The 12,006-nt window shown below is 48.3% G+C and overlaps 2 protein-coding genes across 2 annotated transcripts in view; one reads left to right on the plus strand and one right to left on the minus strand.

The window, feature by feature from the left end:
• Positions 1-12,006, minus strand: part of LOC146207350 (rho GTPase-activating protein 18-like) — a 199,142-nt gene that overhangs the window by 158,771 nt on the left and 28,365 nt on the right. The window contains exons 3-7 of the mRNA XM_084586566.1: positions 10,264-10,326; positions 8,760-8,971; positions 7,405-7,546; positions 6,943-7,088; positions 6,102-6,155 (exon numbers count right to left, since the gene is read on the minus strand). Coding sequence (XP_084442692.1) covers positions 6,102-6,155; positions 6,943-7,088; positions 7,405-7,546; positions 8,760-8,971; positions 10,264-10,326 — 617 coding nt within the window. The remainder of the gene's footprint in view (positions 1-6,101; positions 6,156-6,942; positions 7,089-7,404; positions 7,547-8,759; positions 8,972-10,263; positions 10,327-12,006) is intronic.
• On the plus strand, positions 1,527-5,310 carry LOC146207355 (uncharacterized). The gene is made up of 3 exons (XM_084587100.1): positions 1,527-2,168; positions 2,930-3,105; positions 4,964-5,310. The coding sequence occupies exons 2-3, from the start codon at positions 2,945-2,947 to the stop codon at positions 5,046-5,048; spliced, it is 246 nt and encodes an 81-aa protein (XP_084443226.1). The 5' UTR covers positions 1,527-2,168; positions 2,930-2,944; the 3' UTR covers positions 5,049-5,310.

The raw sequence follows: 12,006 nt of genomic DNA on the forward strand, positions 1-12,006 counted from the left end.
TCCGACGCACCTCGGTCCTTGTTACGCCACCAAGCGTGGCCTACTCGCTCAACGCTGTGCAGAAAATGTGATAATGCGTTTGTGAGCAGTTCGTGTGTGAAAGCGCCACAGCTCTGCATGAACACGGCCCCCGATACGTTGCTTACGGAAAGTGCGCAGTTACGTCATTCGGGAAAGTCTTGCCTGTGGTTGACACCTGGCAGCGTGCAGGTGGAATCATGCCGCAAGGTGCTGGCAGCACTGCTCTTGCCATCAATTAGGCAAATGCTACACAGTCCAAACGTACCCGCATCACCGAGAACGGCAACGAATGAGCGAATGTAGCCGTGCCGGCCGGCTTGTGAAATAACGGGCTACTCTTGCCGTATTCCAGAGTTGTTTCCCCGTTGAAGATTCAATATGAAGAGCATAAAATCTATATAATCATCGTCTTCATGAACATCATTATCGCTCACAAACTACTCGTCATTAGAGAGTCCAAAATCGCAGTCCACACGCACAGGAGAACTAAATCAGGACTCTGGGTTATGAGGTTAGAGTGTATTCAAGGGGAAAAGTGCAAGGACGGAAGTGTTCGTTGCTGCTTTCACCTGAGACTTGTGTACTTCCGCTATTTCCCACTTATAATGTGTTCGTTGCTGTTTTCACCTGCAATTTTTGTACTTCCACTACGCTCCCGCTTATAATATTTCGTGACCTTTCAAAAATAATTGCCACAGAATTCGGCAGCTTTGTGTTTTTTGCAGAACCGACCGCACCCTTCTATGCCAGCTATGGAGCCGTTTGTGAGTCAGATATATCGCGCATCTGTCTCACACGCACACACACTGCGTCCGTACAAAATGCACCGCGACGCAAGGGGGCGTATCAGAAACTGTCCCGAAGAAAGACAAGCAATGTGCGCAGGTTCTTAAGAATTCAAAAAGCGTAGAAAGGACCGAAACCAACACTTATTCGTATATAACTGCAAACATCTTTATAGTTTTTCTTTATCTATAAAGACAACCAAAGTATAAGGGTGTGTACATTATTCAACCTTGACAAGTCCTAACCAGACAACACTATTAAGCTGCGAAGGGTTACAGCGAACTTAGCTTTCAGGAGCGAAGCTCTTTCTCGGTCTCACACAAGCGAACTTCTGGTTGCTGGTGGTCAGAAAACGTACGACCACCTGCAATACTTGAGTGGTATGCGGTGTGTCCCCTTATGAGACTTGTATACATTCTGGCCACACGACCGGACAAGTACTTTCAAGCAGTAAATGTCGAACCATAAGCGCGGAGTGAGACGTAGGTGGAGAGAAGATAGGACAAGCCCTAGTAAGGCGGCGCTTCTCCTCGCGCATCTTCTCTTTGCTGCAAGGCAGTGCTCCGTGACAAAACAAATGATATATGCGAGAGACACAACAAGGAACCCTACTTTTCCAGGTGAAAACTATGAGCTTCCAACTTTTCAGCCGCGCCGCGTGGTCGACTCTTATCACACAATGACTGCTCGTTACACGCAGCACTCACCGCGATAGTAGGTACACAAACCGCGAGTATAGACAACCAGTCGGCGAAAAGGTGAACCGGTCACTCAGTTCACGGTGCGAAATGAACTTGTTAAGAAGACTCTGTAGTCGCTAGGTAGTGCACAAGTTTCGCGCGTGTCCTTGGGAAAGCGGCGACCGCGTGGGATGAAGCAGTCTTCCTGAGCAGCAACCGCGCGGCGCGTGCTTTTGGAGCGGAGGGTGTCGACGTGCCACCACCACAAGGAACTGCCCCGCCGCCCTGCCGTACTTCGCAAGAGCGGTGGTGCCGTCACGGTTGGGACACGCTTTCCTCTTTAAGGGTCGCTCGGAAAAATCTTCTTCCTGTCTTCGAGCGTCGCTTTCATGGGAGCCGAAGCGGCGACGGACGACGACGCCTACGCTGCTGCTGTTGCTGCCGAAAGAGAAATGTAGGTTGGAAACTGATTAACATGAGTGATCGAAAAAAGCGTGGCCCGCGCGGTATACGCGCGCATCGGTTCCGCAACGTTGGGTCCGGTGCCACCCCCAACCCCTCTTCCAGCTCGCACGCTCTCCCGTCGTCGCGTGCAGCTATAAAAGGGCGCGCGGACAGTCAGCATGGCACACAGCCTCCCAGCGCCCAAGAAAGCAACCAGCAGCACCTTCTCTTGCACCGGTGAGTCGGACGAGTGAAGCACCACGGATCTTACGAGCACCGATGGCTGGGACATGCGTACATACATCGGCACGCCGGTGACGAGTGAAACGGCCTAGGCAACCTCCTGATGGATAACCCGGATATAAGGCACAATAGTGTCTTCCAGAGTCGGAGCAGGATCTTTAGTGTACTGCTATTACAGCGTATTACAATAGCTTTTCTCGCGTTTAAAATGCTGGTATTGGGACGCAGTCAACCAGGTCAATCATTTATTTGCAAATATATTCGAGAATAATTTGTTATTAATCAGAGGAGCAGAGCGATGTCGATCCGCGATCCGTCTTGGTGCCTTATCAATGTTAACTATCAGTTGAGTATACATTTTTCGAGATGATCATATGATTACTGACTATCCATTGTTTCATTGCAACATTTATTGCTTCCTTTTCCTCGAACGCCATGTTCATTAGATCTAGTTCCAACATTCGTTTACAGTACAAGTGCCTTTGACCTGTAGATACCCTTACCACAAGAAAACAAATAGCTCACACATGCGCTCCAAACCTAATCGCAGTCAATGAAGAAGTGAGAACAATCACTGTTCTCATCTAGCACGGCACTCCTAGCATAACGGCCCGTAGCAAGCAGTGCAATAAGCGCGGAACCTACAGTGAGCGGCGCGGTTCATTCCTGCATATCCCCCTGTCGACAGGGCACAATTATTTTTCAATATTTCTATTTGCCCAACCTACTTTTCTTTCTTTTCGTCCACGCCGCAGTCACCTTCAGTCAAGATGTGCAGTCGCCGAGTCGCATTCACTTTCCTTTGCCTGGCGCTGGTCATCGCCCTTGTGACGCAAGAGGCGCAGGCCAGCAAGCTCAAGAAGCTGGCCAAGTACGGCCTCATCGGCGCCGCCCTGGCCCCGAGGATCATCCCCATCCCGATCCCTGTCGGGTAAGCGCACTGTCCGAACAATGCCCCCGCGAACCCCGCGAACACCCCCCCCCCCCCCCCCCCCCCCCCCCCCCCGCGAACACTTCACCCGCGAACAGCGACGCTGTGCGGATTGTTAAGGTGCTGCGCCAGGGACACAGCGGAAGTAAGTGAAGTCATGGCGATTATGGGAATACGACGTGCACCGAAAAAGTAGCAGGCGCATGCGCACAAGTTCAAGAATTTATTACCTTTGTATCAGCGTAAGGTATAATGAGTCGTTAATGAGAATGAGCCCATTTTTAGCGTTGATAAACGGTTGATCGGAAAATCCGAGAACGATCAATATATTCGCAACGTCCATTTGCCAGATTCGCAGCTCGTAAATGAATCTAAAGAAAAAAAAACTTTCAAATTCTATGTTGAAAAACGGCTCTAGCTCCACACAATGCCATAATCAAGTGTATCCGCAATACATTAGGTCGCATTCCCCCCAAAAAAAAATGTTCTGACAATTCGATGATCGCGCAGCTTGATCTCAAAAATGCAGTTCATGACAGTCAGCATTGTCAGTGCAGCGTTTATGTACAACTATGTAGATAACACGTCCCAAAAAGCTGCCCGTCAAGGAGTACTTGCAAGGCAACGCAACGCGACAGAAAACGATCACTATAACGACAGGGCTACGTGAAGGCCTGGCAGGCAGCACTACCTGCGAGCCCCTCTTTGCCCACTAGACGTGCGTAGATAGCCGGATATCACCAGAGAGTACGCAGCGAAGGTAGCGGAACAGTTTGTGGACAAAGCCTATCTCAATGCAGGAGGGTGCACTGAAAAGACAGCCACCCAGGGTCCCAAACGCAATCTGTGTACCGAGAAATGTCTCGGTGCCGAAGCTACGGGACCGGAGCGGAAGACATGCTCAGATAGCGTGGGAAAAAAATGGCAGCCAGAGGCAGATTTTTATCTAGAGTACATATTCCGTACGAGGCTGTACACGCTGATAAATAAAAAAAGTCAAAGTACTGCGTAAGGCATCCTGAGCGCGCCCGTACAACGCCAACCTTAGTCGAAATAAGCTTAACCGCGATATAGCGTGAGGTTACGTTTAAAGACAAAGCTGCGAGTGTAACTAGTAGGAACGTTACCTAATTGATCAATGTCACAAACCTTTATTTCCATTCGTTCGTGTGCTACTTGAATCGCTTAACAGCCCAGCCGCTCCAAATGCTGTCAGTCCTTATCTAATGCAGTATACGCCGACCGGTTCCTCTCAAGGAACAATGGTTCGCATCATCAGTTGAGTTCGTCCAGCAGGAGATAAGTATATATGTGCGCAAAATCACAATATAAGTGCAACAGAGCGATTGTAAGAAGCAAGTCGTGAGTAAGCGCTGCTATCAGCGTAAATTTGTAGATCGCTGCACGCCATACGAGGCTACTGTGGTCACCCCACCCTCGTTCTTAACAAAGCGGCCAATGCTCACCCAGCCAAGTTGTTTCATCGCGCATTCCACAGCAAGTGCGCAAACGATTTTTTCGCCAAAAGGTGGCCATTAACACTGCATAGAAAAGGCAGCACTCACTTGGTCTGCAGTCAGGGTTCACGGCTTCTCAATTACCCTTAATGGCTCCAACCAGAAATACGAGTCAAAAGAATCAGTGATCTTCCTTGAACGTTACAGACATACTAGTGTGAGCGGCGTGTCTTCACCATGCAATGTACCATTGGAAATAACACTCCTGGTTGAGGCAACAAACCATTCCTTCACAGCGCGCTGTCTCCCTCGATGTATAATCTCACACGTTGTAGATAAGCACCTACTGTCGTGACTGTATACATGAAGTTGAGTCGTTCTCGTTCTTGGCCTCTTTCCAGCCACCACTCGCACTACGAGCACGCGCACTACGACCACCACGGCTGGCACGCTGGTCTGCAGCCCGGTCACCACGGCTGGTGGTGAGAGAAGGCCATCATAGCTGGGAGGTTGTGGCCCCCGACGGAAACTGCAAGTCAGCTCCACTAGTTCCCGCTCCTCGACCTAAGAGAGCCCGATCACCAAATGTGACACAGTCAACGTTTTGTTTTGTGCTTGTACATACATGTGCGTGTACCTGACCACCTTACCATGAACTCACCCCGTGTTTGTCCGCGTCTGCATCGTGTGTCTTCTCTGCGTCCCTGTTCCACTGCCTTCGGTTTAATAAACGAAATAATACATTGACGCCAACCAAGCTGTCCTGCTCGTTGTTCGTCACTCGCGCCCTGAAACTTTACTTACGCAACGCTATACCTCCACTCGTACTATCCGCCTCACGGTGTAACGCGCCATTCTACAATATACGTAGACCTGTCCGATGGCCAAACAATATGTCTAGTGCCCCAGAAGGAGACAGTGAATGCGCGCCTATAGCTTTGTAGTCCGCCATGCACCAGGCATGAAACCAAAGCCCCGAAATATTTTGTCAGTTACCATCCATTTGGGGCAGCAATCAAATCTTCTAATGACCCCTCAGCGGTGACAGATAAAACAAGCCCCCCCCCCCCCCCCCCCCCCCCCCCCCCCCCCCCCCCCCCCCGCCAGCCTGGTTCCAAACAAACTATAGCATTCATGTGAAATTGGCACAGTGACTAGGTTCTGCAGTTATGTCACAGTGGAACAAAAATGCTCATCTGTCCCTGAATTGTAGACATCCGTTCTTCGGCAGCGCTCTGTTTGTTTGCACGAGCGGCGATCATGACGACCTGGAATACGGCGCTCATGGGCGAATACGTCAAAGTGACTATCCTGCCATCTCTATTCACACTGGGACGGAATCATCAGCGGAAAAGACGTTCGCAACGTCGGACGCAGCCGATGGCGATGAAAGCTCCACTAAGCAGACTAACTAAATCCAAAAGAGCTGACAGGGTGCGCGTCATCTCCGCGCAATGCCCTAACGGTCACGTGCATTCGAGAATGCCTCTTCATGAGGCTGTAGCATACCAACGCGAGAAAAACGGCCGCACGACTTACCGGAAGCTCCTGGTCTTGGCTGTCCACGCTGAACGACTCGCTGAAGCCGGGTTGCTGTCAGGGAGAAAAAGAGACACGAAAATAACGCGCGAGGGTCAAGAGCCACACTGTGAAAGTGCAGGGGTGTCAAATGATGATTTACAATACAACGTCCTCGCCCACGTCAAAAGTATGAGGTGTACGTGCACGCTGGACACCAAACGCACAAAACCAGCTTACAACTGGGTCATACACAGTCCTGAGAAACGCATTTTATTAATTTTTTATGATACCTTAGCAACGATTCGCGTTGAATCTGATTGCGTGAGTCTCTTCGTACATGGTCGTGAAGAATTGTGTGGCACCTGTGGCATAAGATGTCGTTGGAAGCTCGCGCACGTCCCGTCTTTTACTCCTAATAAAGCGTCCTTGTTTTCACTTAACGCTATCTCTCTTATTTTCTATCACATGAACAAGCCACTCAGTGATAACGTTTGCGTGACATTTGCCCCACTCAAGCGCTCATTAGAGGACCTCTCAAAGACTTCACCCAGCTCATAAGTTAAATTCGAAGCGTTACCAGGGACATGAACCACCGTTTATCTGCAAATTCAAACAATGTTAGCTGAAGTTTAGCCACCTTGTTTCTTTCATCTTTCCCAGAAAAGCACCAGTCGCGACCTTTGTAATACCCCTTTTTTTTTACTTTTTCATGCAACACTTCGAGCAATCTCCGAACTATCGGTAAAAGTGCACATATGGAAGGCACTTTCACCGGCACCGACAATGACAACTGCAACACGCCACGACACGTAAAGATCCAGAACTCGCGCCTCGGGAAGTTATAAGCTGCGACCCGTACCAGCGTCCAGTCGACGCCGGGTTGCACAGCTACCGGAGTCTGGTCGTCCTCGTCGTCGTCTTCAAGTGGAGTCAACGACACTGGCTCTATTGTCGGGAGAGGACCTCTCAGCGTGCCTTTCATCTTGAACCCGAGGACAGCCACACCTGGAAATAAAAAAAAAAAAAGAGTAATGAATTATTTTGAGAGAGTATTGGTCAATAGAAATTACTATATTACTTATTAATATCGCTCTTCCCATGAGGCCACCGCGGCAGATTCCTAAATTCTCCCCTATTAAGTAGTATTGTCTTCTACAGCACTAAACTCGTCGTGTTGCCCGCAAACCACAGTCTCGGCCCTTTTTATCCCCTCGTCTTTGTGAAAACCGCCCATGGATAAAATCAAGCTAACAAACTTTAACACTCCTTCATCTTTGTTAGACTGAGGTTTAACTTCACTGTCACCATTACTTCTAGTTACCTTTGACATCGGGCGTGGCAATGGCGTCGTACTGGTTCCAGTGGTTCTTCCATAGCGGCCCCTGCGCAGCTCGGCCACCAGCCGGTGCAGCAGTCGATAAGCGTAGCTCGCCGCGACGACCGTCCGCAGAGTCATCACCATGCTGCGAATGCAGGACGCAAAAAAAGAAAAAAAAAGAAAAAAAAATTACTCAATTTCACATGCAATCAACTCCCTCACTTATTATGTACTGCTGAATCCAGTAGTGCAGCACAGTATTTTAGTGGATGTTTTAGAGAAGGTGGTATGCCCTGCTAAGGACCTTCCACAACCAGTTTCAACGAAACTGCTGTTCAACTCTTGCTAGCGTTCTCCAGTTTACTAACAGCGCCACATTTTGAACAGCACGCCTAATGCCAATATACGAAATTATCTGCCTACTATGCCTCGCTGATTTATGTTTCTGGGTCCACCCATAGCTTTGAGTTAGGGCCGACAGTATGCTTAAATAAACCAGTAACTAAATTTATTCAAAACAACGTCCTTGGTCGAGATTACGAATGTTTATACGGCGGGCTGCAGATGATGCCAGAAGTACCAAAGTTGTTAAGCCTCGGTAAAGTGCAACATGCCAATCAGTTAAGTACGCTGCCTTACACACTCAACGAAAACAACACATCAGTTGATGTACAGTGTCCAACAAAAGTAAACAGGCCACGTGGTTTACTGCCAAGCCGTCATCCCAAAATACCAATAGGTACTGAAAGACAAAGGGTTCTGCTTACCTCACGGAAATTTGTAGCTTTAAAGATACCATGAATGCTACTACTTTTCGCAAAGACGGCCCGGCCCCTGTTTGGTTTCGGCCTGGTAGCACATGACACACAACTTGTAGGTCTCTGTGCTCAACGGAATTTCTAGGTCCACAGGCTCAATAGCATTCCTGGGTTCCCAGCCTCTATAGCGCATCTGGATACCAGAGCTCCAGGAGCACTTCTGGTTCTCCGGGTACCATGGCACTCGTCCCTAAGGACCAATGTAATTTCTACGTCCGGGCTTGTAAGCATACAGGACCCGATGGAAATTCTATGAGCCCCAGACTCAACAGCATATTCAATGTTACTATAGACTAAATGCGCTTAAATGTGTCCGGACCAAACACCACTTATGTGTCCCTGGGCACAATTGCTATTTCTTGGTCCCTGGACGAAAAGGGGTTTCTTGTTTCGGGCCCCAGCCAATTGTTGCCAGGCTCGAAAACGTGACATCCTGCCGAAAGCAATGGCCTCGGACACCGACAGGCTGCCGTTACGTGCCATGCAATGCAGAGCAAGGAAGGCCGCGGGATCGACCGCGCAGAGGCGGCAGTGCCGCACCTGTTGGGCTGCGGGGTCGAAGACGTGTCGCACGTCCTGCCTGGGCGCGTGGTGCCGGCGTCGGCGTAACGTGACCGTGTCCAGTCGCCTCTGGACGGCGGCGGCCTGCTCGCGGCTCAGCGTGCGCACGTACGACCTCGCAGCCGGTGGCGCCGCCCCGCCATCGTGGTGGCGGTTGTTGTGGCCCGGTTGGGAGCCAGCGCCGCTCGTCCCTGCACATGACACGAAAGCAGCCACAGCGCCTGCTGTTATTAATCGACGATTTCGCATAACGCTTTACTTAAACAGAATTCCTTACAATGAATTTTGGCCTTGTTGGCGTTGAAATTTCTATAGCCGGTAGCTTCACCATGCGCATGATGAACAAGAAGATTTAGATGTCACCACTCGGGCAACAGAGGAAACACTAAGGAGCAGGGTGCTATGTTCGGAAATTAGGTAGTTATTAAAAATTGCGATTAATTTTTTATTTTTCTTAAAAAAACCGACGAACTCATCGTTTTAATACACGAAATATATTGCCAAACCTGACACCCAAGGTGATATTCATATGGAAGATATAACCAGAGAAGTGCAGAATCGAAGAATTTTCTTAGCTGCTTTTATATTCAAATTATTAAAGCGACAGAGCTAAAAGCTCAGTTCGACAAAAAAATCTGGCATTGCTGGCTTTGTGACCGAAAACTCACAAGCATGCTCTGGTAAGAGATAGTTGACGAAGGACATGGCCGTGCGCAGACTGGTCGTATAGCTGTGTGACGTCACGACATCCCATGACATGGCCCGAGTTTGCGGAAGCCGCCAACTCGGGCTTGTACTTCGAGATGCGATGGTGAAATATGCGAGTCAAACAGACACGCTATTCATATAGGCCACGCAGGAACGTTTATACGGCTCGGTTAAAGCGGGGCTTTTTATCGATATCGCGTGGTCTTTCCAATAATGTGGTGGCTTACGTCTGTATGCTAATGAGCATTTGCGAGGTAATAGAGGCAGAAATTAAAATATTCATGATCATAGGCGAGTAGTAAAGTGCGCATACGCACGAAAGGAGTTTCCGAAATGGGAGCAGTTAGCGCTGTCGCGACGTAACCTTAAAGGCGGAACTTAAACGCCCACCAAATTTTGCGTCAGTATTGGTAAGTTAAAAAATGCGCGGAAAGCTTTGAAGTAGCACATCTCTTAAAAGTCTTCAGCAGTGGTTGTTGAAAAAAAAAAGCGCTAAGTCACACTAACTTCTCTTCAATAGTCTTCAACCAGAGAGTTTTGCCAAACATACACCATAATACTCTCTAAATTACATATATGCCAGTGCGCTCAGCACAGCGTCCAGCGACAACACGCCGCCGTCACCGTCTTTTCTTTAATTCTCTCCCGCTATTTCTTTGCGCTTATTTGTATCAGATTTGTAGCTGCGACGCCCTTTGGTGAACATACAAAGTTGCGTAGCAGAAGCAGCGAAAATAGCCAGCAGACAGATGCTGACGGATGGGGTCACACTCACCCAGAACGTCATCGAGCACGAAGTCCAGTCCCACCTCGCGGAGCCAGTCGGCGTCCTGCTCCTCTGCGCCGAACAAAATGGAATAGACATGTGGAACAATAAAGAAATATTCACCGTATCACCAAAAGGTGTTGAAATAAATAGGGAACCGCAAGTCATTCGGAGTCTATCAAAAGAGCATGCCAATGCACAATAATAAAACTAAAAACAAATGCCACTTACATCTTTGGCGGAGATCGGTACTCTTTACAATCGCAGCCGTTTATTTCCTTTTTTTTTTTTTTTTCAGGGTTCGTGTAAGTTTGGAGTATTCCAGTGCCATTTGCAACTTCGTAGCAAGCATCTATACTTTCAACGAATAATCTAGGTACATCTAAATGCAAACAGAAGCCTGACGCAAAGTTCTGTGTATCTACCCCGACTCAAAATACGAGCTGATTGGTCAACATGTTACGCAGAAAAACATCAATAGATATTTTTAAAAATGCAGTAAAAGGAAACTAATAAGGCAAGTGCGCTGACGTGCCATTTTATAATCATACACAAGGCAAGGCTCGTGTTGAAGACCTCGAATTATTAGGACAGAAAGGAAAACTCGTTCGCGTGCTCCGCCATGCAGTGGTATCGTCTTTAAATTACTGTCAAAAGTAAAATTCCATAAAATTCAACAGACACAAAACGTGCCCTTGTTATTACTGCTTTGGAGGTTAGTGGTCCGTCTTGGATTTCAGGACAAGTTACCGTATTTATCCTACTCCCCCGAACAAACAACCGAATAGGGGGAAGCAAAGCGGTCCAAAGAAAGCTCCTCAGTGCAAAAGGCGTGCCTGGTGGGCTTGCGTGACCGCCTGTCCACGCAACTACGTAGAAAACGGATGATTAATGAGCCGGCCACCAGGAAACAAATTTCCCCGACACAAGAACGTAAAAAGGAAGCACTGGGAGGCGAGTTGCTGCTGCAGGCTGGACACAGAACTAAAACGAAGAACACAGGGTAGGCGGAGGCGAGCTCGGAACAAAATATTCGCAACAAATGCAGCGCCAGCAATTAGATTATTTAGACTTTTTTTTTTTTTTTTTTAAGTTCATATACCTGTAAGTATGGATTTTCGCGTGTGCATGGATTCTCCTTGCAAGGTCTTGGAGCCTGCTTTGATATAGCCTAACGTTCGACGAAACAGTATGGTCAGGGTGAACTGTTAGCATGTGAAGACTGAGTTACTCACCAAGATAAAAATAATAAAATGACGTTTAGGGTTTCATACCCTGCCCTTGTTCACAATCATTATTTTTGTGCCAGCTTGTTGACCAAACTGATAGTGAATATTAACATAGTATAACGTTCGAAGGAACACCGTCTGGTCTGGTGAAGCATTGTTAACGTATGAACTTGGGTCATCGACCAAGTCAAAAAACGAAAAGGACGTTTCAGGTCCCGTATTAACAAAACATATTATGATATTTAGGAATGCGCGATGAAGCGGATTGTTCCACGAAAAACGCGACATTCAGTGCAGCGCTGGAGTCTTCATTCACCGGTTGTGTCTGAAACCGCGAAACCGGCCGTAGCTGCCAACTTGAGCAACACTTTTGAGATGGGAACAGACTCCCCTAGGTCATTCAGGAATTTTAGTACGGCTTGGCTTGATATCTATGTCGGGTGGTCTACCACATAATGCGGTAGACCACGGCTCTGTTCTAATGACGAAATGCGAGCCGAAACCGAAGTGGTATTAGACCTAT

This window comes from Amblyomma maculatum, chromosome 1 (assembly GCF_055883805.1).
Source record: "Amblyomma maculatum isolate TAMU_Amacu chromosome 1, ASM5588380v1, whole genome shotgun sequence".
NCBI lineage: Eukaryota > Metazoa > Arthropoda > Arachnida > Ixodida > Ixodidae > Amblyomma > Amblyomma maculatum.